At 39.8% G+C, this 26,978-nt stretch overlaps 2 protein-coding genes across 5 annotated transcripts; one reads left to right on the top strand and one right to left on the bottom strand.

The window, feature by feature from the left end:
* Positions 1-668: 668 nt before the first annotated feature.
* On the bottom strand, positions 669-25,231 carry LOC106080743 (protein hairless). Of its 4 annotated transcripts, none has more exons than XM_013242254.2 (5): positions 25,098-25,231; positions 8,965-10,522; positions 8,657-8,908; positions 5,508-8,576; positions 669-1,929 (listed from the first exon to the last, which is right to left on the bottom strand). In XM_013242254.2, the coding sequence occupies exons 2-5, from the start codon at positions 10,394-10,396 to the stop codon at positions 1,901-1,903; spliced, it is 4,782 nt and encodes a 1,593-aa protein (XP_013097708.1). In that variant the 5' UTR covers positions 10,397-10,522; positions 25,098-25,231; the 3' UTR covers positions 669-1,900. The 4 variants fall into 4 exon arrangements, with proteins under 4 accessions (XP_013097708.1, XP_013097711.1, XP_013097709.1 ...); XM_013242257.2 differs by lacking the exon at positions 25,098-25,231 and adding an exon at positions 24,842-24,860; XM_013242255.2 differs by lacking the exon at positions 25,098-25,231 and adding an exon at positions 10,701-11,016.
* LOC131994684 (uncharacterized) lies at positions 14,319-26,978 on the top strand. Its single transcript, XM_059361492.1, has 3 exons — positions 14,319-18,398; positions 18,714-19,551; positions 26,785-26,978. The coding sequence occupies exons 1-3, from the start codon at positions 14,319-14,321 to the stop codon at positions 26,976-26,978; spliced, it is 5,112 nt and encodes a 1,703-aa protein (XP_059217475.1).

Here is a 26,978-nt window from a genome sequence, read left to right as displayed (position 1 = left end):
CAGGGGCTTTTGTTTAATTCCAAGAAATTAAGTAGTCACATAGAGTTCTGGATGGGTGCAGTGTCATTCAGGCGGAGGTTTTTGCGCTCCTCAGGGCCTTGGATATGATCCTGAGTTAGGAACGGCGGCCCTCTTATGCTGTCATGATTTATGTGGACAGTCTGGCGGCGCCGAAAGCTTTGACTGCGGGCAACCTAAGGCCGATGCTTGTGGGGACCCTACGGGAAATGAAACAGGTGCCAAACCTGTCACGGGGTAGGTCCTTTGGTGTTAGGGACCGGTCCCAGTTCTCGTCCCCTTACATGAAAAAAAACCTATCACTTTTTATAAAGGTTTGTCGCACGAGGTGACGAATTGCCACCATTCTATGATTTCATGTTGACGAAAGAAAACGATTAAAAAAAAAACTAAGATTTATAAAGAAAAAATATATGTTGGTTCTTTAATATAAAATGAAATTATTTAAATTAAATCAATTAAAAAATTAACTGGGTTTCATTGCAGTGTAGTACTAGAACCACTGTCTAGTACTGAATGAATCTAGAAATAACTGAATGCAGTACTTTGGTCAAAATAGTAATCGACAAGGCGACAAATTCAAAAAAGTTTTGTAAAGAAATCATAAGTCTGAAATCAAAATCCGCCGGCTTCAATTGTTACACATGGCAAATGTTTCTATTGGAATAAGGTAAAATCCAAATTTATATTCTCTACCATTGTATTTTCCATGTCAATTTAGTTTTTCTTTTGGGATTCAGAGTTGTTTTAAAAAGAAACAAAAAACAAAATGTATAATTTATGCGCCTGCGCTTTCAGCAATAGCTTTTACTTCATTTTTGTGTGTAAAACTTTTTGTTTTGTTAAAATATTTATTTTGTTTTATTTATTTCCCTTTCTTATGATTTTTTTGTTTGTTTGCTTTGTTTTGTACCTTAAGGAAAACAGTGTTTTAGTGGCTTTGGATTAGTAACATTTTTTTCGCTTTTACTTTTAAATCGTCGTCTAAGAGAAAACTCATATTTTTGTTTTGTTTGTTATTTTAGTTTGGTCAAAAAATAGTTCAGTTTTTTCAAGTTTTATTTGTTTCCATTACAGAAAGGCACAATTGATTTTGTTTTCATTTATTCAATAATAAAAAAGCATAGTAATTTCAGATTTTTTTTTAAAAATGCAGTGTATGTGTGTTGGTATAAAAAAATCTTGCTTTTTCGCATATAAAATTCAGTCTATTTGTTTTTGTTGGTTTTTCATTTTATTTTTGAGATTCATACTTTTTTCGGAAATAAAACCAAGGAAATTTATCAAAAAAAAAAAAAGTGGGGGAAAAACAAAACCTCAATGCAAAATATATGAATGTAGTCTTTTTCATTGTATAATGTATATAATCTTATAAAAATATATATTAATATATATTTTTGTTTTTATTTAGTTTTGTAAATTCTTTTGCCAGTGTACAATATAATAGTAAAATTTTTTGTTATTAGGTTTGTTTGTTTATTAGTTTCGTTCTAAATATTAGGGTGTGTCGGTATATGTACTCCTTCTTTTTGTTATATATAAATATCTATCTTTATTTTATTTTTTTTTTTAAATAATACAGTTATTAAACATTTACAAGTTTTATATAAAAAATGAAGTTAACATATCTATCTGGGGTTTCTTATGCATGTTACTATTTGAGTTTGCAGCTAAATGCATGAATTTATCATTTTTAGTGAAATTATTTTTAATTTAGTCGTTTTAAATAAACAAATGTTAAATAAACTACTTAATCTCTCGCTCTTAACACGTCTAATTGTGTAATTGAAATGAATGTATAAAATTAAAAACTTACATAGGTTTTCCTAATAGTTCTTTTTTACCGTCTCCATGAAAACGTTGGTTTTCGGGGTTTTTGTTTTCAATGCTTTGATAAATTTAAGGGTACATCTGTAAAAGAAAGGAGGGATACACATATTTTTTTTTAATTTGAGATATTACATAAATTAAATAAATATTTAGAAAGTCTTAAGGCCACTGTAGGTAGTCTCTGGTGCATATTATTTTGCGATATTTCGGTATTATTGGGTTGCCCAAAAAGTAATTGCGGATTTTTTAAAAGAAAGTAAATGCATTTTTAATAAAACTTAGAATGAGCTTTAATCAAATATACTTTTTTACACTTTTTTTCTAAATCAAGCTAAAAGTAGCAGCTGATAACTGACAGAAGAAAGAATGCAATTACAGAGTCACAAGCTGTGAAAAAATTTGTCGGCGCCGACTATATGAAAAATCCGCAATTACTTTTTGGGCAACCCAATCAAATTGGAATTCAAAAACATTAGGTTGTAAACTCATTTTCAAAAATATCGTTTATTTTAAACAAAGAAAACAGAAAGACTAGCAGGTGTTTGTTGACATTTTAAGTGAACATGCATAGAGATGGGCGATGGGTATACATCCAAGAGGTATTTACCCGGGAAATTGGGTAAATACGCGGGTGCATGGTGTAATCCACACTGCATGGAACTTCGGACATTCTGTGTCCGTAGCCGCCACATAACCAAAGAGGAAGCTCCCTTAGCCTCACGGCAGTGGTCGCAGTAATTTGTCTAGACGCAATATCCAGAGGATTAGATGTAGCATTAAATTCAGTGCATCAGATGGTGTGGTCCTCAGTGCGGTTTTGATGCACAAACAAGCCATCCTTTGGATCCGGTTGGCTATTGAACAGTAGGTGGACTTTTGAAGCGCCGTCCACCAGACCACAACACCATATAGCATTATAGGTCTGACAACTGCAGTATATACCCAAGGCATGACACGCGGTTTAAACACCCAACTTTTGCCAATGGCTCTCTTACAGGTGTATAGGGCAAGAGTGGCCTTTCTTGCCCTTTCCAAAATGTTGGATTTGAACTTCAATTTCCTGTACATAGACCGATCTCCAGACTTAAAGTCTTAAGCAATAAATTGGCCATTATTCCCGAAAGCTGGGTATTTATAATTTGGCAGATATTTCGGGTATGAAAACATTTTCCAAACAATTTTTAATGATTTCGAATTCTTTGTATAAAAACCTGACCACCTGATCTCATAAAATCGGATTGTAGTTGTATATATCCGCTACATAGACTGATCTCCAGACTTAAAGTCTTGAGGCAATAAATTGGTCATTTTTCACCCGATTTTGATAAAATTTGGAACAATGAGTTCTGGTAGAACCCTAACTGTTTCTGTAAAGTGTGGTTCCGTGTGGGCACCACACAGACTGGAACATTGAGGTTCGATTTGTGTGGTGTTCAATGCTGTCACGAGAAGTTAAGCTGCGAGCCACCGGGCGCGTCCACAGGTTGCAGATAGTGGAATGCTTTATACGAAGTAGCTGCAACGGCAGTCGCGGACAATCAGCGGTATCGAGCCGAGAGTCTCAGTGAGAGGCCGGCCGGCATCGTCTCTTGCACAAATACCGAGTGCCTATTATGATCGATACAACAAGGCCATCTGTCCGACCGGAACGAGCTTGCCCACCTACAGACGCTTGACGAGGATTGCTACCTCCACATGCAATGTGGCTACAACAACATACGTAGTAGTAAACAAATTATGAACACTCTTTTTTAAGTGGCTCATAAACTCTTAAAGCCAAATTGCCTCTTGCCCTTACAAACAAATTGCCTGCCACGCAAAAATTAAACATCAATAATGCAAACGAACGCTTTGGAACAGTTTTCTCGCACTCAATCGGAAATGCTTTTTGCTCTGCTGCGCGTTCACTATGTTATACACAAGCTTTATTGTATTGACTTGTATCTAACCACTCTTTATCGCATTGACAATCTCGGCTCGGCTTTCAGCGCACACTCTGTTCCCCGATTGTGCCATACTCAGAGAAGACGTTAGTGTTCTTCTTCAACTTAAAGAGCGTTCGCGACACTTCCGTTCACGTTGCTATTGCCCTAATGGTAAATTTACCATACGTAAAAATCTTCATACTGGACACCATTGCGTTGACATTTTATCATCACACATTCTGTGATCGGCCGGATTTGCGCCTCAGACACCCTGGAAGCAGACTTTTGTAGACGCCCAGACCAGTTCTCTCCTCTTGCCTTGAGCTGACAGTATATAATGAACTACCAGATGTCAAGACCCCAGGGCTCCGTCAAACCAAGACCAAACTATTGGCACCAATGTTTCGCACTCGACCTTAAGTGTTGCCTCAGGTATTCGACCAAATTTACATCTGAGACGAATATCTTAAAAAGCTTTGGTGTGACATTGGACAGCATTTATAATTCCACCGCCCATGCCTCTTGAATTTGTGACAGTCAGGAGTAGGAACAGGGTCAAGTCACTTGTTGGCAGCACTTGGTGTGTCGATAGAGTCAGGTAAGTTGAGCGGCACACAGTGGTGAAGAACTAGACTTGGGCTAACTCAATTGAGAGATGAAGACTTTTTCTCTCCTCTCCCCTCTTATGCTGTCTAAAGAGTATCTACTAATAAAATGTTCATGGGCAAATTTACAATTTGCAAAGATTTTGCATCACACATTTCAATCAACATATTGTGGACATGCAATCAAACGCCCACGGATGACAGGTGGTATTGAAGATAACTGTATCGAGTGGTTCGGGGATACAAGAGTCTCTCCATCAAGTGGCATAGCACGCAGTTTTAAACTACATTAATGAGGACCATTCGGGTTTAAAAAACAGCATTCGTTAACTTGGCGATCGGATCTATGAACCGAAATGACCTTCCTCACCAAAAGAAGCTTACCAGGAATCGCTATCCCCACATGCAGGAGTAGCTACAACAATAACAACAACACCAGCACTAATTAGAACACGTTAGCAAAAAGAGGTTGAGGGCACCGTAGCGCAGAGATTATCATGTCCGCCTATGGCCCTGAACGTCTGGGTTCGAATCCTGGCGAGAACATCAGAAAAAATGTCAGCGGTGGTTATCCATCCCCTCCTAATGCTGGGGACGCCGTTCGGACTCGGCTATAAAAAGGAGACCTCTTATCATTGAGCTTAAAATTTGAATGTGACAGCACTAAGTTATATGTGAGAAGTTTCTTTTATTTCTTAGTGGAATGTTCATGGGCAAATTTTTATTTTGCAAGTGGTGCACAGCTATCGACTGAATGGTATTCTTGGAGACCATTTGTCTTCTATTGTTTTTGAAGAATTAAACCTTCCAAGGGCCACACGGTACATATCATCCATTGATCTGTCCAGCCAATGCTACTCAAAAATGGGAACATGTGTGCAGCAAACAAAAAACTGGTTAACGTGCATTCTCAATTTAGCGTTAAAATTTTGTCCACTTCGATTCTTCCTTACTCGCCAAATCAAACGAAGAAATTGGTTTAAATAAAGTCTATGTACATCATATATATGTACCAGTTTAGAAGGAGCGCAGAAGACCGAGACGCGTGGAACACTATTATAAGTCAGGCTTATGAGACAAATGTTCTGTCATAGCCAATTAAAGTAAATTAAAAAAATATGTCACATACCTGAACTTTGTTCATCTTTATTATTAGTTTGATACATGGAATTTAGAGTTGTCGCAGTTGAAGCCGACACTGCCGAATTCCCTGTACCTTGTAATGGCGACGAAGACGCTAATGATGATGATGAGCTAGTTGAATAATTGTTCTTTGATGCTTTGGAAAGATCTGTTGTTGTATCAGTCATTGGTTGCGCTGATCCTAAAGCAGCCGCCGCCGCTGTGCCTGTTGCAGGGACTAAACCTGCTGCTGCAGCTGCATGCATAGCGGCTGGATGTGATGATGTCATTCCATGAACCATTGCGTTGAACATCGATCCAGGTGGCGGTTGTATAGTGCTACTGGAATGATGATGAGGAGGGGTGGCTGCTGAAGCGCTACCGAAACCAGCGGCAGCGGCCGCAGCAGCTGCCAAGGCGGCAGCGTTGCCCACACCATTATACTGATATCCATGATATGGTGGCGATAAACGAGCTGCGGCAGCAGCAGCAGCTCCAACAGCTGCTGCGGATAGCATTGCGGGATGCCGAGATGCTTGTAATAGTGCAGGGTTGGCAGCGGCAGCAGCAGCGCTTTGATAATGTTGCATCCACATTTGTGGATGTCGCATAGCCGCCAACGTTGAAATATATGGATGATAATAGGGTGAACCTACGACGGCTGGAATGTAAGAAGCTGCAGCAGCAGCGGCGGCGGCTGCTGTAGAGGGATTGTTCGCTGTTGGGGAAACAGCAGATGCGGGATGATGTGGACTATTTGCTCCCGCGGCATACATATAAGAGTACGGGTGCAAGGGTGAACTCTGCATATTTGCACTGCCCGGCGAAGCACGTTGCAAAATATGCTGTTGGTGTGATACTGGTGTCCTGCGATCGTTGTCCTCAGTACGATGATTTTCCATAGTGGGTGAGGGGCAACTGCTGTTGTTCGTTGTTGTATTGGCAGATGTAGGCGATGCAAATTGCCGTCGTATTGAAGCAGTCTTTTTTGGTACAGTTCGAGGTGTAGTTTCACGTGGTGAAGCTGTCGTTGATCTTTGTGGAGATAAATCTCCCCTCTGTGTCGATGGAATGTTATGATTGGGGGTATTTCCACCCATATTGGTGGAGGATGTGGGTGTAGTAGCTCGAAATGCTGAGGAATGATGACGTGGTGAACGTGAACTACTCGTAGCAGTTGAAGATGTCGACGATGGAGCCCCACTTGACGATGTTGAAGGTGAGAGAGCACTTGCCAAAGTGGGTGGAGGAATATAATGGGGTGACGTCATGTATGGTGAATAAAAGCCTTGTGGTGCATGGTGATATTGTTGTTGCTGTTGATGGTGGTGTGGTGATCCCGTGTTTTCATTCATTCCAGGGTATTTCATTTTATTATAAGCTTCCGGTACATGTCGCGGTGACCTTCGACCATAGTCGTATCCAAATCCAGCATTTACACCAGAATTAACTGTAGGGCTCCTAGAGTGCGCCTCCCGCATTGGTGAACTGTAAGGCGGAGACCTTTTCAATTTGGAAGCCGAAGTCGATGGGGATTTTCCACCACACGATGTATTTCCGTCTGGAGACTTTGGAGATTGGTGGGTGGTATTATGAATCGATGAAGATTGATGATACGAATTAAATGCCAATGAATTGCTAGTAATTGTAGCTGGCACATCAGATGGTTTTTTGTTGGAACCTGACGAAGGTGAAACAGAAGAACTGGAACTAGACGAGCCTCCTCCCAGAAGTGAATGTATGCTATACGAACTGTAAAGTTTTGTGGGGGCTTGTGAAGTAGCAACTCCAGCCGATGGCTTGCTTGATTGATTGCTCCCATGTGCACTACATCCAGTCGATAAGGAATTGTTCTTATTCATTGAAGAAGCTTGAGACGTCTGCGAGTGAGTTGTACTACTAGTCGTTGAATTTACGTTACTGTTGTGATTTGCTTTGGCACGGCTGCGTTTACCACCAGCCGCTGTGGCATTATCCTCCAAAGATACTTTTTCAAATTCTCTCAATATACGTTTGCGCGGTGAAACATGCTGTTGGTGATATTCGACTAGACGTGAGGCTGCTGTATTTGAAGGTGGCGATGCTTTGGAATTTTGATTTTTAGCTCCCACTCCCCCTCCTCCTGCTCCTCCAGATAGTGAAGCTGATGCCGATGATAATGGAATCGAAGTAGATGGTATAAATGGTACTGTTGCAGATGCTGATGGTGAATGTTGTGTGGATTTCTTAAATAAATGAGCAGTTGCTGCTAAACGCGATGCAGAGGCATCCATAAGTTTTTGTACGATAGATGTGAGCTTGGCTCTGGTTTTAATATTTTCTGGCTTTATAAGTCTTTTTTCTTCATCTCCTTGATTTTTGCATTCCTTTTCAGTTTTTGTTGTTGCTGTAGCTGTTGTTTTTATTGTGTCTGTTGTTTCCGGAACGTGTTGTGGGAAATCTTCATTTGAGACATTACCATTCAATGATGCAGATTTCTTTGAAGTTTCCACCACCCCATCACAATCACTGGTATTCATTTTTTCTACCTCATCCCCATTGGGATCGATAGCTTTTTTCGTCGTGTCATCCTCTCTACTCTCATACTTAATAGGAGAAGCTTTTATCATTTCCACATCATTACATTCCTCAGCCTGCTCTAGCCTAATCTTGGCTTCTTTATTTTCTTTACATTGATCCTTGTTGGTGGCGCCTTTGGTTGTTTCATCAATCTCAGTTTTTATCTCTTCCCCAGTGGAAAGTCGTTGTTTATTATTATCTAATTCCTTGGGTTTCTTTTCAACAATTTTATCCTCACCATCAGCTTTTGTTTCCACCTCAATGTTCGGCTCTTTCTGCTCGTGTGTCTTATGGGGCAACACAAATAAAAAAGAACAATTCTCCAGCGTTTGTATATCGTATGGTTTTCTGCGTTTTCTTTGTGCCAGCAAACGAGCCGAAGATGTAAGTTTTCGACATACGGGTTTGTGATAAAATAGCGCCATTTCTTTTGACACATTTTTTCGTGGCGCCGCCTGTTTCCAACAATGATCTCTTTGCCATGGTGACGATTGTAGGGAACTATTGTCATCCGAGACTATGGGAAAAACGAAAAACAACAGAATATGGTTTCATGAATAAAAAAAATTTTGAGATAAACTACTGTTTAGAACATACAACTTAACGAATTGGAACATTCATTCTTTGGATAGGATACGCCGCCACCAATGCCCCCACCACTAATCACCGCTGCTGGTGATGCTGTTAATGGCGAGGGTATTATTCCAGCTGAAGTTGAAGCCGTAGCCGTTGGGGTTACAGTCGATGATGTGGCAGCTGAGGGTGTTCGAAAAACTTTTCTCGGCACTGAAACCCAGCCACCTTTTTCGCCATCCTTTGATCGGGCCAACTCCAATATAAACTTGCCATCTGTAAAGATGAAAAATAAAATCAAATAATGAACTTTTTTTTTGCTCTTGCCTTACCTTTAAAGAATTGCAATCGTCCACCAAATCCACCCATGCCACCAGATCCAACTGCATTATTTTGATTATGATTATTTGTAGACGAAAGTGTAGATATCGGAGGCCTGCCAATATCGGAACGAATATGATGGGGGGAACTATTGACAAATTTCGGATGACTATTTGTTGTATGAGCGGAGACAGACAAATTTATAATCGGCGTCGATGATGATGATGATGGAGGCGATGACAATGTCGCCGAAGTGTGGTGAGTTGACGATGCTAGACTGCTGGATGAATTTATGGTGTAATCAATGACACCCATGTCTATGGAGGATGCCGCTGTGGACATGCTAGTGCTTGATGGTGGGGTACTGGTTGTGTTACTGCCCTTTGAAGATTTATAGGGCTTGGCAAAATGTGCTGTTGGAGAAGGAGCAGTTGTTGTTGCTGCTTGAACTGTAGATGACGGGGGTGGCGTTGAAATTGCTCCCACCAATAAGCCATTGTTCAGTTGTTGTTGTTGCGTAGACTTGGCCGAGTTTGATGAATTATTGCTATTGAATTGCGATGCTGCTGAATTATTGAGGGCTGTTAAAGTATTGGCCAAACGTTTATGATTAGTGGCATTTACAGCAGCTGCTGCAATCGCCACTAATTGAGCATGAGCAGCAGCAGCGGCCGTTTTTGCATTTGCGGCTAAGGTCGACGATGATTCCGTTAATGTGGGTTTTGATGTGGAAGAGGAGGAAGAAGATGATGTCGACGACGTCGTCAATGTTGATGAAGATAATGATGATAAGGCTGAAGCCGGCGTTGTTAATTGTGGTTTAGAGAGATGCTGCTGTTGTTGTTGTTGTGGTATTTGAAAATTAGCGGCTGCCGTTAATAATGTGGCAGTGGCTGTTGCAACAGCGGCGGCTGCAGCAGCATTTGTACCGTTTAAACCATTTTTCAATAGAATCTTTGCGGCCTCAGCGATAATTAAATCACTATTGCTGGTAGGCGAGCTGCTGTTGTTGTTATTAGTTTGGATTTTATTTTTATTGCTGTTGGTGTTGTTGCAATTTGCCGCAAAAACAAGATCCTTGGAAACCAAATCATTCGTTACACTGCTGCTACTATTATTATTGTTGTTGTTATTATTTGTGGCTTGTATTGCCGATGGTGTATTTGTCGCTGTTGTTATTGCTGCTGACAGTTGATCTGTCATTGCTATTACTGTTGTCGCCAGTGATGTTGCAACATTTGGCTGTTGCTGTTGCTGCTGTTGGAGTGCATCTTGCTCTTGCTGCTGTTGTTCGGCAACATTTTGCAATATTTTATTCTTCAGCGTTTTGGCTTTACGTTTCTGCTCAACTACAATTGGAAGATGCTGCTGAAGTTTTTCCTTTTCCGTAATGTTGTCACTCGGTGCTGTTGCGTTGGGAGTTTCGTTTTGCAAAATTTTCATGACATCGTCGATACAGAAACTATTTTACATGTGAGAAAACAACGTAGGCAACAAATTCGACAGCAACAGTTCCCCGGATTAAAGACGTTTTCCAGTGGCTCTTATCTCGCTTGCCAACAATGGATCCTGCGAAACGAGAAAATAAGAATGCCATTAATGATTGCGCAAAGGCATAAAGTTCACAAATACCTAGTTTTAGACCATTTTTCTACTTATTCTGTACTGTTATACTATTCTTAATTAAATTTTCAATTTTCTCTTATATAGTATTTTTCTTTGATGTGCGATGTGTGTTTGTATTTACATTGCAATTCTTTTTCCTTTTGATGTCTCTGCTGTCTCATGCTTTTTGCACCTTTTTTTCCATCGCTTTTATTTCATTGGGATAAGGTTTCCACACACACAATATCTAGACCGACTCTTTTTTTTGTTCCTTAAATAATTGCACACTTTTCCATCGCGGAATTATACTGTGTGATCCTACATGAAATGTACCCTTGCCATTACCAATTTTATACGTTTTTATTTTATTTATGAAATCCACATATTTTATATGATTTTTGTTTTAATCCGTATTTCGGTCGTCGTTCGCTTTTCCCCCACTTGTGTTCACATCGCTACACAACTCTGTACAGAAGAGTTAACATTTTTAGCAACCGCCTTGAATGTTGTTGGTTTTCAATGAATATGCTGTGTTCAGAGTAAACTCGAATAAGTGTTTGTTAATGGATGCCAGTGGTGTAAACGGGGGATCTCTCGCATGACCCCTTCGCTCACAAGAAACTGTTATGTGTATGCATTTTAACATTGTGGTGGGGTTCCTGTCAGTGTTGCCAATAAATTACTTTTTTCAAAAGAGATTGACATTTTTACTAATAGCACCAAGAAACCGTCGCACAGTGGGCTAAGAAAATATAAAAGGCGATATATCATACAACTTTCTACAGAAATACTGCATTGGTCAATTGTGAATTACGAATTAAAAATTGTGTGTAAAAGTCTGTATAAATTAAAAATTGCAATCAATATTCTATTAGAAGACGGTCAAAATTTGTTATATATGTTATATTTTGTATATGTTAACGAGCCTTGACTGAATGATTGACTGATCAACGCCCACCCCAAACGGCTAAATCTAGAATCATGAAACTTGGCACGAATGTGCCGGAAGTAGGCGAAATAGTACTATTAGTGATAACTTCTTAACTATGGCAATTTAAATTGGGTGACCACATGAGCTTCTGGAAAATTATACATTTAGGTACCAAAAATTTCCTTAATGGGGGGAGGACCCTACCCCTCACCCCAAAAGTACTACCAAAAAATAAAAGTGGACCGCTCGGGACAATATGGGATACAAATGAAAGGTATTCAAGAGTAGAGTACGAATTTCATAATAAAAGTTGGGTCCAAGTACCTGGAGGCCGCTCCAGCCCCTAAACTCCTTAAAATAGGTTTATTTGACGGCTATGACAATATGGGACTCAAATGAAAGGTATAGGAGTAGATTACGATGACGGCTACGGGTACAGTAGCCAATCACGGATATATAGGACTCGGTTTGTTTGTTACCTATAGACTGCAAAACGGTGGAACCGATTTTCTCGAAATGTTTGGATATTGTGTAAGTTGGTCTGGAAGGAAACATAGGCTATATAATTTTTCGGTATTGAAAGAGGGACGGACCCTCCCCCTTATGTCAAAAACAAAACATAAACAATAAGGGTATCAAATGAAAGGTATTGATAAGTAGAATACAAATATGGAATTAAAATTTGTGTCTATGTACCCATCGCGCCGCCCCAACCCCAAAACAGACTTATTGGAAGTTCATTTCAATATAGGGGCTCAAATGAAAGGTATTCGGGAGCAGATTTCGAATTTTGCATACAAAATCAGATCGAAGTATAGGGGGTCACGCCACCCCTCAATTAGTCCCATTATGACCATATGATATTTGGCTGAACCTATTTTCTTAAAATTTTTATAGATTGTGTACGTTTGTCTGGAAGGAAACATAGGCTATATAATTTTAAGTGGAGTCGGACCCTCCCCCTTACCTCAAAAACCACAGCCATATCCGAAAGTGGTCCGATGGGCACATGTGTATCAAATGAAAAGTATTGGAGACCAGAAAACGAATATGGTATTAAATTTTGGATCCAAGTACCCAGCGGGCCTCCCCAACCTCAAACCTCCTCTAAACAGATATATTCGAATTTCATCTCAATATGGGACACAAATGAAAAGTATTAGGCAGTAGATTACAAATATTGTATAAAACAGTAGGTCCAAGTAATAGGAGGTCGCCAACCCCTAATACCCCCAAATAGGCATATTACCCGACCATAGCTATATGGGACTCAAATGAAAGGTATTAGAGAGTGGAAAACAAAACACCCTCCAAACGGTGTTTCCATGGCTTATTAGGTAAAATCATGAATGCAGTTTTAACACATAATTACATTCTAAGCTCTTCGAATTTAGCTGAAACTTTCAAGATACAGAAGACAGGAAAAAATTCGCACGACCCAAAAGCTTACAGACTTATTTCCTTTCTTCCCGGTATTGGAATCTTTTTGAAATGCCGTTTTGCACAGGATTCGAGCCAATTGTTTCATCAAGAAATATAATACCCAACCACCAATTTGTATTCAGGAAAAACACTCCACTATTAAACAGGTTCAATAAGATACCGATACCTATTTCATAGGAACTTTTGTAGAAGATATGCTTTTAATTTTCTCAGGATCATAATCGATAATCAGAATAAAAGTAAAAATTGATAAATCAATTCATGTGGATTTTTCCAAAATAGACGCCAATCACATACTTTTATGCCTACATTTTGAGAAAATACCCGCAGCAAACTCCCAAATTATATCGGATTCACTTTAGATACAAAGCTAACTTAGAAAGAAAATATAAGTAACAAGTAAGAGCGAGCTAAGTTCGGCTGGACCGAATCTTATATACCCTCCCTCGCATTTGTCGAGTTCTATGTGCGGTATCTCTTTTTAGGCAAAAAAGGAATATTGAATAAGAGCTATTGGATCTATATCAAGTTATAATCCGAATCGGACCATAAATGAATGCTGAATATTGTAGAATTCATTGTGTAATATTTCAGTTCATTCGGATAAGAATTGCACCTTGTGGGGGCTCAAGAAGCAAAATCAGGCGATAGGTTTATATGGGCGCTGTATCAAGCTGTTGATCGATTCAGACCATAATAGACACGTATGTTGATAGTCATGAAAGAAGCCGTTGTACAAATTTCTGCCAAATCGGATGAGAATTGCACCCTCTAAAGGCCCAAGACGTCAAGATCCCAGATCGGTTTATATGGATGTTAACTGCAAGTCCGGCCCTGTTAGTTTGGCTGTTGCTCATGCCCAAAAATTGTTTGCAAGTTATTGTTGCTGTTTTGTGCATCATCTCAATTTTACTACCTGCCTAAGAATCTAAGTTCGCATGCACTTTCACACACACGCCTACGCATGTCTGTCTGGTCGCTGTCTAGCCGCTGTCTGTTCCATTAGATTGGGGATGCACGTTAATGTATGTGTGCGTGTGTGTACATAAACCTTTTTTGTACATGAAGCCTTTTTTTATACATAAAAGCAGTTGCATTTTTGGTTGCAATTGCATTTTTAGCTTGGCATATAACTACTAGTCTTTCTCGTTAGCATCAAGCAAGTCAATAAAGTGGTTCAATTCGGAACTTAAATTAGTTTGAAAGTTTGTTGTTGTGTTTTATTTTTTCGGATCAAAAAGTCTGTAAAAACTATTACAGACTCAAACATTGGTGACCCCGACGTGATCTACTTGGTGATCACTAGAAAAATATTATCAACTCGGATAATATTTGTTTTATATTCAAAAGTTGTTTGTGAAAAAGTTTAAATTGCCACGAAAAAATATGCCAGACACAGAGCCTACCAACAATACAAGTGATGGCGGAAATTCAAAAAATTTATTGCCCTACATGACAAAAATTGCATCAATGCTGAAACAGTTGGGAATGTTGAAAAAATCCCTTACAACGGCGCAGCTTAGTGAATATGATGAGGCAGATTTGTCCGTCCGTCTTGACTATGTAGAGCAGATAGGCGCCTCATTCGAAGAGGCTCAGTCAGCATTGGAAGAGATGGTAACGGCCGAAATGGAAAGTGAAGAAAGGATGAAATTTACCGCCTTGTATTTGGATGTCAAGGCCAAATTGACTCGACAGATGAATTCCATCCGGAGATTGGAATCAAATCCCCGGTCTTCGACTGTGCGCCAATTTTCTGTTGATGGAGGTCCATTTTCTGAAAATTCATCCTCGACACGCAAAACACGCCTACCAGAGATCCAGTTGCCAAAGTTTGGTGGAGCTTATGCTGATTGGCCGAATTTCTTTTCACTGTTCTCAACAATTGTCGACAGCAGCGCAGAACTAAGTGACCTGGAAAAATTCCATCATCTGCGCTCAAGCTTAACAGGTGCCGCCTTGGACACAATTTCATCGTTGGAGCTAAATGAAAGAAATTATATGGAAGCGGTAAAATTGTTGAAGAATCGTTTTGATAATAAATTGTTAAATTTTCAGACCCATATAAAGGCCATTTTTTCGCTGAAAGCTGTGGAAGTTTCCCCAGCCATTGGTTTGCGCCAGCTTAGTGACAAATTTAATTCGCACCTGCGAGCCATGCAGACGATTGCCAGTAGAGACCAATTTGCAGATGGGCTCCTAATATATTTAGCTGCCACTAAAATGGATAGAGATTCCCAAATTAAGTGGGAGGAGAGTCTGGCTGTGAATGAATTGCCGTCGTGGCAGTCCATGTCAAGTTTTTTAGAGCAAAGATGTCGTATGCTGGAGAACTTGGAGAATTCCGTGGTTTGTGCCGGCGCTATTCAGCAAAACAACAAAAAGCAATCATTTAAAAATCGCCACGTACATGTGGCCTCTGGAAGCTCTTCTCCTTTGTGTGCTTTTTGTGATTCAATGGACCACTACATTGTCAATTGTCCATCTTTCAGCAATCTCTCCCCATCTCTTCGTTTCAAAGAGGCAAAGCGTTTGAAATTGTGCCTCAATTGTCTTCGGAAGGGCCATGTGTTAAAAAAGTGCAATTCGGGCTCTTGCAGGCAATGCTCTTCAAAACACCACACAATGTTGCATATGGACCAAACGCCGTCAGCCCAGCCATCTGTTGTAGTGGAACCATCTATATCCCAATCAGTTCTTGTTTCGTCAGCTGATTCATCTGGAAGGTCAGCAACCACGGGTGGAACCGTCCTGTTGGCAACAGCTATTGTCCTCGCCAAAAACAAGTTTGGGAATTTTGTGCCGTGTCGAGCAATTTTGGATTCTGCATCCCAGTTGAACATGATTGCAAATCGTTTTGCAAAGACTCTTGGCTTAAATTGTAATCGAGTCTCAGCCACAGTTTACGGCATAGGTGATGGAAGTATGCTGGTTGAAAAATCTGTTGATTTGGTTGTGAAATCATGCCATAGTGATTTCACCACTTCGTTCGCTGCCATGGTGGTACCAAGCATCACTGACTACAAGCCAAAAATAAATCTCGATGCCTCCAACTGGAATATGCCCAAGAACATTCAATTAGCAGACCCTGCATTTAACAAGCCGGATCATATCGACATGTTAATTGGTGCCGAATTGTTTTTCAATCTGATGTCAGTGGGGCAAATAAAAATTGGTGTCAACCTCCCTGTTTTACAAAAAACATTATTCGGCTGGGTCGTAGCAGGTGGTAGTTTTCAGCCATGTAAATCCTGGTCACTTGCTGTGTCGTATTCCGAGCTTGAGGAAGAAGAAGAGAAGCTTTCAACCGTCGTCAAATCCTTTTGGGAAATCGAGACCAACTTTGTTTATGATGAATCCAGATCTGACAATGAACTCTACTGCGAAAATCATTTTCTAACCAACTTCGTTCGTTTGCCTTCTGGGTCATATTCTGTTCGGCTGCCGCAAATCGAAAGCAGGGGTGTCTCATCACTTGGTGGTTCATATCAGCGTGCATTACAACGTCTAATGTCTTTGGAAAGAAAGTTTCGTCGGAGTCCAGAAATAAAGGCTCAATATACAACTTTTATGCGTGAGTATGCCACATTAAGCCATATGTCGTTAATCTCGCCACAGGTACCCGAATCGAAGTACTACTTGCCACACCACTGTGTCCACAAGTTGGACAGCACATCGACCAAACTTAGAGTGGTTTTTGATGGATCGGCAAAAACCGCAACTGGGCTATCATTAAACGATATTTTGCATTCCGGCCCTACCATACAACCAAAGCTGTTCAATACCTTGGTGAGGTACAGGTTCTTTAAGGTGGCCCTTAGTGGAGACATTTGTAAAATGTACAGGTGCGTTCGAGTGTCACACCCTGACGATTACCTCCAATGCATTCTGTGGCGAGAGAACGAGGCGGATGATATCAAAACCTATAAACTGAACACAGTCACCTATGGTACAAAACCCGCTGCATTCCTGGCTATCCGTGCAATGCATCAACTTGCAATCGATGAAGAAGAGAACTTTCCACTGGGTTCCAAAGTGGTTCGACGTGACTTCTACGTAGATGACATGCTTTCTGGTGGCAATACCATAGCAGAGGTCGAAGAGATAAGGCATCAAGTAACAGCTTTGCTTAAAAAGGGCGAATTCTTGATTCGCAAGTGGTGCTCCAATGATCCAGATGCCCTACGGGATGTTCCTGCAGAAGACTGTGAAACATTGTTAAAATTTCATGACGGTACAGATGTCACCAAAACTCTTGGGCTCACTTGGGATCCCCAGAGTGATAATTTCATTTTCTCTTTTACCCCCATTGATGACTGGAAGGTGGTGACAAAGCGGTCCATTTTATCTTCGATTGCCCGCCTTTACGATCCATTGGGTTTGATTGGTCCAGTCATTACAAAGGCAAAAATGTTTATGCAGCATCTGTGGAAACTCAATCTTCAATGGGATGAAAGCTTGCCTCAATCACTACATTCATTGTGGATTGAATATATTTCGAAATTCGATCTGATGCACCGTTTCACATTTCCACGGCATGTTTCAATGGCGTCGGCATCATTGCAGATTCATGGTTTCTGCGATGCCAGCTTGGCTGCTTACGGCGCATGTGTCTATGTGAGGTCCCAATTCAACAGCGTCATTAAATCTGAACTTCTGTGCTCTAAATCGAGAGTTGCCCCATTGAAGACGCTCACTGTACCAAAACTCGAACTTTCAGCTGCATGCCTTCTAGCTGAGCTGATTGATACTGTGGTGAAATCTCTAGATTTTCACTGTGAAATCCATTGTTGGTCCGATTCGATGGTGGTGTTGTCCTGGCTTCGAGAGCTGCCATCCAACTTCAACGTTTTCGTTGCCAATCGAATTTCTCGAATTCAGTCATATGGGACTCGAATTACCTGGCACTACGTTCCAACAAAACTCAATCCAGCAGACATCTTGTCGAGAGGTGCGACACCTGGGGAGCTACTCCATTCATCACTGTGGAAAGGTGGTCCAAACTTCCTGCTGAATGAAGCATCAAACTGGCCTGATACTGCAAGTTATGTGGATGACTTACCTGAGCGTAGAAGACATGTATTGTTGACGACCTCTCTTACTGATTTGTCGATACAGTGTAAGTATCGCAATTCTTTTTTGAAAATGCAACGAATTTTTGCGTATGTTTCTAAATTTGTATATTCCAAATTGAGTGCCCATACCGAAGTATTAACCCCTGACGACATTAGAGCTGGTACTCGCCTCCTGGTTAAAAACATTCAGCTTGTACATTTTTCTGAGGAATACAAGGCGTTGAAATCAGATAAGGAAATTGCATCGTCTAGCAAGTTGTATTCGTTGGCACCTATTATTGATGAGTTTGGGTTAATTCGAGTTGGTGGGCGTCTCCAAAACTCAACCCTGGACTTTGATGCTCGTCACCCCATTATTCTGCCCAAAAAGCATCCGTTTACTGCATCAATGGTGATGCATTTTCATCACAAGCTACTTCATGCCGGAGCTCAGTGTTTGCTGGCTGCAATTCGACAGCAATTTTGGCCAATTGGAGGACGAAAGCTGATAGCTTCCATTATTTCGAAGTGTGTCCGATGTTTTAGAATGAAGCCGAAATTGCTCCAAAACGTCATGGGAAATTTGCCTTCAGACCGAGTAAGGCCAAATAGAGCCTTTCATACAACTGGAATCGATTTTTGTGGGCCATTCTTTTACAAGTCGGAGGTGAAGAGCCGCCCTCCTGTGAAATGCTATATTTGCATATTTATTTGCTTTTCAACAAAGGCAACCCATCTCGAGGTTGTCCAGGATTTATCAACACCTTCATTTTTGTGCTCGCTTCGACGCTTCGTTGCCACGAGAGGCAAACCCAAAACGATTTGGTCAGACAATGCATCAAATTTTGTGGGCGCAAAAAATGAGTTGGATGAATTAAAGCAGATGTTTTCGAGGCAATCACATCTAAATGCCATTCATGATCAATGTCTTGATGATGGCATTGATTGGAAATTTATTCCACCCAGATCCCCACATTTTGGTGGCCTCTGGGAAGCGGCTGTAAAGTCTGCTAAATTCCATTTTTATCGAGCAGTTGGCCTAAACAAACTTACTTTCGACGAGCTACGCACACTAGTCTGCCAAATTTCTGCAATCTTAAACTCTCGTCCATTGTGCCCGCTCTCCGAGGACCCTGAGGACCTAGATGTATTGACGCCTGGCCATTTTTTAGTGGGTGGTCCACTTATTTCAATACCCGAGCCGAATATGTCATGGATAAATTTCGGTCGTCTCAACAGTTGGCAAAAGGTATCGGAATTGCAACAGATTTTTTGGAGAAAGTGGAGTACGTCCTACCTAACGCTGCTACAAGAGAGATCCAAATGGCAGGCTCAAAGTGACAATATATCTGTTGGTGCCATGGTCGTAATAAAAGATGAAAATTTGCCCCCACTAAAGTGGCAAATGGGACGAGTGGAGGAAACTATAAAGGGCGAAGACGGAATAGTTCGAGTGGTGAATGTTCGAACAAGTAGCGGAATTTTTAAGCGAGCCATAACCAAACTAGCCGTACTGCCGATAAGTGAATCAGTTGAAGCCCCAAGACCTTCAACGGGGGGAGGATGTTAACTGCAAGTCCGGCCCTGTTAGTTTGGCTGTTGCTCATGCCCAAAAATTGTTTGCAAGTTATTGTTGCTGTTTTGTGCATCATCTCAATTTTACTACCTGCCTAAGAATCTAAGTTCGCATGCACTTTCACACACACGCCTACGCATGTCTGTCTGGTCGCTGTCTAGCCGCTGTCTGTTCCATTAGATTGGGGATGCACGTTAATGTATGTGTGCGTGTGTGTACATAAACCTTTTTTGTACATGAAGCCTTTTTTTATACATAAAAGCAGTTGCATTTTTGGTTGCAATTGCATTTTTAGCTTGGCATATAACTACTAGTCTTTCTCGTTAGCATCAAGCAAGTCAATAAAGTGGTTCAATTCGGAACTTAAATTAGTTTGAAAGTTTGTTGTTGTGTTTTATTTTTTCGGATCAAAAAGTCTGTAAAAACTATTACAGACTCAAACAATGGAAGCTATATCAGGTTATGTACCGATTTGCGCCATACTTAGCACATTTAGTGGAAGGCATAACGAAACACCTCATGCACAATTTCAACAAAATCGGACGAGAATTGCGTCATCTAGAGGCTCAAGAAGTCAAGACCCAAGATCGGTTTATATGGCAGATATATCAAAACATGAATCGATTTGAACCATACATATCGCAGTTGTTGGAAGTGACACCAAAGCACCACGTGCAAAATTTCATTCAAATCGGACGAGAATTACGCCTTCTAGAGGCTCAAGAAGTCTAGACCCAAGATCCGTTTATATGGCAGCTATATCAAAACATGGACCGATTGGGTGTATTTGTATTTGTACAAAATTTCAAGTGACTAGCTTTACTTCTTCGAAAGTTGGCTTGCTTTCGACCGACAGACGGACGGACGTGGCTAGATCGACTTAAAGTGACATGACCATCAAGAATACGTATACTTTATGGGGTGTCAGACGCATATTTCGAGGTGTTACAAACAGAATGACGAAAAATGTGTACCCCATCCTATGTTTGCTAATTGGTAGAAAATCAGTCTTATCAACAGACAACAAACTTTTGATTTACAAACAGACGCTTAAGCCTATATTGCATTGAACTTTGCGCAATACTGACATACATAGGGATCTGAAAATGAAAACTGTAAAGGAGGAAATCACTAACTTTACTCAGAAACATACAATGCGGCTTCAGCAACATACTAACTCTAAAGCCCGAAAGCTACACAACTGCTCGAATGAAACTAGAAGACTCCGACATCTAAACCTAATAGATTATCCTTAATTAAATATTTTTAATTATGTTAATTAAATTTCCCTATTCCATTGAATATCTATAACAAAACTACTAATTAGTCACTTTGTAATCAAAGACTAGTTGTAGTATTATTTAAGCATAGTGCATGTTAATGTGGGTGAGGAAAATTAACGATAGTATCGATACTGTCAATATTTATTATTAGAAATATCGAAAATATCAAATGTTGCGATTATCGAGAGTTTGCCAGCTCCAGGGAAAGGTGTCACGAATAGACCGAAAGGATAGGCGTAGAACAATAGCAGCCATGATAAAAGACATGAGTTTGACTTGTGGATTCGTTGTTAGAAGGAAGTGAATTAACTTAAGGTTATCGATTAAAAATATCATCGATTAATAGTCATTATTTTTTGGGTACCCGGGCATCTTGATCTGACCGGAAACGTACATGCAGACTCCGCGGCTAAATATGGGTGCTCAGCACCGCTAATAACACATTCTGTAATTGAATTAATAGATTTGGAAAATGCTATTACAACGGAACTTCAACAGCAACAATCGCAAAAAATTTTAACATTATTACTGCAGCGAAAAAAATTCCAGCAACGAAACGCTTTGACATGAGTAAAATCCGGATTTTTAGCCGTCTTCACAAGGGCCATACCAATACAATGCATTGACACCTGCTAGATAAACTTATATCACTCACAATCCCATGGTACATACCAGACTGATCCGTTGTGATCCTTTATCGGCTAGGATTGCCGCCTCAGTGTACTACACACTGCTAAAACAACAGCAACAACAAATCACTCTTGTCCGACAATCCCATGAAAGCTGGTTATACGTACCGCATTGACCCGTTGAGATTCTTCATCGGCAAGGGCTTAACGTTAAACAAAGACTTACTCCCAAATAAATAAAATGCTTTACGAGAAAATCTACAATTTGTAGGCGAAGTGCAACATTATAACCTTAGAAATAGAGGTGACTTCAGAATTCAACGAGTGTATACATCATCGTCACAAAAATCACTGTTCTACAAAGGCCTACTGCTATATAATGATCTATCACTGCTCAAAAAGACTGAAGAAAAAGAACATATATTTAAAAAACAAAGTGATGTATACTTAAGAAACAATAATTTATAATATATTTTGAAAAGAGTTGTAAGATAATTTATAACATTTGTAATAATTCATAGTATTTGTAATATTGAAATAAATGAAACCAATCAATCAATATCAACCTAGAATTCTTCATAACAAAGGCCTGGACTTCCATGGGAACCGTCATCAATATAGTATTCAAAACGAAAAACCTACAAAAAATGAGAACAGGCTACCAACCTACCATGAGAAAACAATCCTACCAAACGTCAACACTGAACAACATAAGGAAAAGAACGATCTGACACTACACGGAAACTCGACGTCGAAAAGCTGCAAACGCAATAGATGACACGGGTATACTCCACTCGACTGACCAAACTGACTGATGAGAGCACTCCTTGACCCGATGATATAACAGCGCAAAGGCAAACCATTGAACCCTCCATGGAAAATGACACGAAATCTGCACTTGGACACCAGAAGCCTCTCTTAAGAAACCCCAAACCCATACGACCAAGTGTATCGAAATGGTACGGAAGCCAAGATTGGGGCACGATTTTTTGTGTTCATCATAATTCAAGACAAGTTCAGCTGAGAGCTACTGGGCGCATCCACACGCTCTGGAGTAGTTGCAATTGCAGTCGCGGACAATCAGCGTTTTTGAGTCCATATACGAAAATTTGGCTACAACAACAACCAAATAATTAAAAATCAAACACAGATTAGGTAAAGGCGTAACCTACTGCAGAGACATAGACGGAAATCCTATAATGGGTACAGATACTCAAGTATGGGTCGAGAAATAGTGTTCCCCTGCGCACTGAGGCATTTCCAGCTGTAGAAAAGTGTACAGCGACGCAAGACGCCTTGGACTGGAATTTGTTTTCCTCGTATTTTTTGAAAAATTCGTTTCTACGAACGGATCACAGACAATAGATTTCCTATAGATGAACTTTCACTCTCTCAAACAAATGGCAACCACGAACAACGATTAGACATTAGAAAAACAAGTAAATTAAGAAAAAGAAGCTAACAAGAAAGTTAAAAAGTGTTTTGTAAAAATAATTTAAACTTTAAAAGAAAAAGTGCCCACAATCGATTCAATCAGATCCATTGTTCATACGGTTCTGTTGAAATGCTCTCTTCTCTAAATTTTCTTCGTTTATTCCTAAAATTTGTGCGAGGTGCCTCTTAAAAGAGGCAATGGCACATCTATACCTATTGTATTGGGTTGCCCAAAAAGTAATTGCGGATTTTTTAAAAGAAAGTAAATGCATTTTTAATAAAACTTAGAATGAACTTTAATCAAATATACCTTTTTTATACTTTTTTCTAAAGCAAGATAAAAGTAACAGCTGATAACTGACAGAAGAAAGAATGCAATTAAAGAGTCACAAGCTGTGAAAAAATTTGTCAACGCCGACTATATGAAAAATCCGCAATTACTTTTTGGGAAACCCAATATATCTGTGGGACGGATTCAGTTTCATGTAAGGGCTGAAAAATCATAGATCTAAACAACTTAAATAGTGTCTATATGACTACCCCGAAAGCGGGAGTCTGGATACAATCTTTTTAGACAGTCAGTGGACAAATTGAATACAAAGGGACAAACAGTGATAGGTTTAGGCCCCTAGGGGGGTCTACTGTCCTTAGCCCCAAAAAAACGGAATTTAGATTCGTGTTTCTGGAGTCAAACCTCATCTACATACCATATTTCAGAGAAATCGGAGGTATGCCCCATAAAGTGAATTTTTCCCTCGTTTCCATTTTTTAGCCTGAAATCGAGTTTTCTAAATTGATTTTTCAATTTAATTTTACATTTGATTTTTTACTTGACTTTTGATTTTCTTTATACAAGGAATAATTTATTAGAACAAGTTTAAAAGTGTGCCCAATAAGCCCAGCTCAAATGTAAATCCGTTGAATTAGCAGCACTGGTAACGCAGTTAAAAGCACACAGGCTTGCACTCGTCACACACAGAAAATAATTTACGACAATGAGAGGGAGAGAAAGAGATGCACTTAACACCATTGAATTGAATGTTAATAAGATAGGAAAACACAATGGGAGCACGGAGCACGTCGTGAGACGAGCCGCAAACAAATGTCTGAAGCACCCCTTCCTTCCGTTTTTTTTTTTCAATGGGAAAAATACATTTTGTTGTTGGTGTACAATGTTTTTGCGCTGCTTTTGCTGCAGCAGCAGCCAACTCTCTGACTTCGTCCTCTACTTTTCTTTTTTTTATTTCCTGTGTATGGCACATATAGAGGGGAATTAAACAAAGAACGATGAATACGAAATAGAAAAAACAACATAACAGCTTTAAGTAAATAAGTTTTTCGCCGAATTCTTTAGTTTTCTTCGCCTACATATGTAGATTTGCGAGGGATACACGATGTTCTCCACCAGTTATTTAAACTTTATTGTACGATAAGTCTTTGATGTAAACGCCCCTAATTGAATATGGTAACATACTCGGTTCAAAGTGTAAATTTGGCAACACTATCCAATTGACGGACATACATTTCGTTCAATTTCCTCTCCTCCAATAAAATGATTGTTTTTTAAACAGTTCTCTCTCTTGTTTCTCAAGTTTTTATAGTAGATTTGTTGTTGGAACCAAGAGAAATTATTACTTAATCACATGCAATACTACTAAAACGAAGCACAATGAAGAGAAGTGACGACACCGAGAAAAATCAAATAAACAACGTTATACACCACACACGCACACATTTACACAAAGTTCGACAAAAACGAACGCCGTGAACCGGTTCAAAATGAACCGAACCGTGTTTTTTTATTCACTTTCTGGCATTAATTTATTGTATTATTGATTGGAATGCTCTCTCTGTATGCTTGTTGGTATAACAATTGCATGTTCCATGATATACGTTGGCATCAAGGGAGGCAAAAGCCCTCCACCACACTCACTGATTGGACTTGGAATTGACTTTCTTTTTTTAGGTTTTCTTCTATAATAATTCTGAATTCCTTCTTGTCAATTGAAAATTATCCACACTTTTTTATTCTTCTTTTTCTTGCTTCAATCGAACAACGCACACACACATATATATCCATTCACCAGCGCACCACATATACCACACATGAATGTATACATCCCATCATGTTCTTCGCACTTTTTTCATTCAATATTGCATTCAATTGATAGATTTTCATATATTCTTACTTTTGCACGGTTAATAGTTAAGGTTTTCGTTGTGTTTTTGTGATAAAATTAATTAGTTAATGGTAAAAAGTATAATAAAAAACTAAAAATGCAGACACACACGAACACGACGACAACGACGTACGAGATGTAGACGAAAAAATCTCATGAGGTGTTGCCATACGATATTAATTGATGGCTGCGCTGCATTCGGCGTGCAGCCAAGGGAATTTTCTCACGCGGTTACAACAACAACTCGTGAGAAATTTCCCATGAGCGTGGGAAAATGAAAATAAAAAATGGGATTTTTTCCATTGTTGTTGTTTTGAACCAACTGACGCACACCAGTATCAAACATGCACACACTAATACATTAGGGCGGGTCAGTTCGATATTTAGTAGTGGAGAAGGAGCAGAAAATAACAAATTTGGGCTATTTCTTATAAATAAATTATTTAATTATTTTGTAAAGATGCTGAAATTTAAGATATGTACAAACACAAATAAAAATTTTGAGAAACTTAAAGTTTCTGTTTTAAAGTATGTACTACAAATTACGAGCACATTTCTTTGAAAAAAACTGCAACGGTGGAGGGCGGTTTTTGAATTCAGAAATTCATTTTCAATGATTTAATGGCGGTAAGGATAACTTAGGATATATTCGTAACATCGCCATAAGGACATTAAATCATTGCCAATCTACCCATCACTTTTTTAATTGTATGGATCTCCAATTCACAAACACAACAGGGATCATGTAGCTTTCTTTATATGGTTTCGCCGTACGTGCAGCTTTGATGTTCGGACAAGCATCCTTTGGATACGACAGAGTAATAAATAGTATGTTGATTAATTTAGAAGATGATTACCCGTCTTTGGAGAAGAGTAGCATACAAGTCCGGTAATGTAGAGATAGAGCTATGCAACATTTATATACAATCCCGAGGCAGCAGGGTCTCTGTAACGAATTGACCCATTGGGATGGCCACCAGCCTCAGTGTGCATTGTTTTATCCTTTTCTCGCCATGGGAGAGGCACATCCCGAAGTGCTTGTTCTTTACACTTCTGGCCCGTGCCAAGATTGGAGAGAACCCCGGACGTTTCTGTTTATAAGAATCGAATCAATCATTGGTCGGTCTATGAGGTTTAACCGGTGCATGAAGTGGGTGCATTTCTGTACGTGCTCTGGCTATGTCATTACGAGAGTACAGTCATACTGACTACATTGCAAGGTACTGTTTTAATGTACTCGCAAGTGTACTTCTACCGTGCGGCAACATACGGACCAGCAGCACCCCACCACAAATATTGCAGTGCCAGGGCTTGGGAATGCCTCATTTTTGCTATTTGATATAAATTTTCTAGAAGGCAAGATTGATGAGATCGTGAACTTTATGAATCTTAAGCAAATTATGGTAGCAGCGGTCCAAGAAACAAAACTTACAACAACTGTATCTTCCACAGTTGTCACGGTTACATTGTGCTGGGGGACTGGCTTTCTTGATACACCATGCCGTATGGACAATGACAATGGACTGTAAGCGGATAGCAGCCAGATACAACATTGCCGAGAAAGAGCGATAAAATGTGCCTGTTAGCAGTTATAAACAAGATTATAGGCCCAGCATCAGAAGCCTCTGTTGTGACCATTATCGCTTTGTACAAGGGAACTTTAATACGCGCCTTGTTTAATGGCACACTCTTCTAGGTAACGATCAGAGGGGCATGGATTTGGTGGAGAAGATTGTCAGCTCCACGTTGTGTGCTGTGAATGAGGGCGCCCATACCAAAATTAGCGGTAATTGCAGCAGCTCGCCAGACCTATCTTTTATATCACCTGGTCTAATAAATGGCCTCTCCTTGCAAGGCGCATTTCATTGGGATCGAACCACTTTCCCTTAA

Source organism: Stomoxys calcitrans, chromosome 2 (assembly GCF_963082655.1).
Source record: "Stomoxys calcitrans chromosome 2, idStoCalc2.1, whole genome shotgun sequence".
Lineage (NCBI taxonomy): Eukaryota > Metazoa > Arthropoda > Insecta > Diptera > Muscidae > Stomoxys > Stomoxys calcitrans.
The sequence above is the reverse complement of the archived record's forward strand: the minus strand, read 5'-3'. Positions and strand labels throughout refer to the sequence as shown.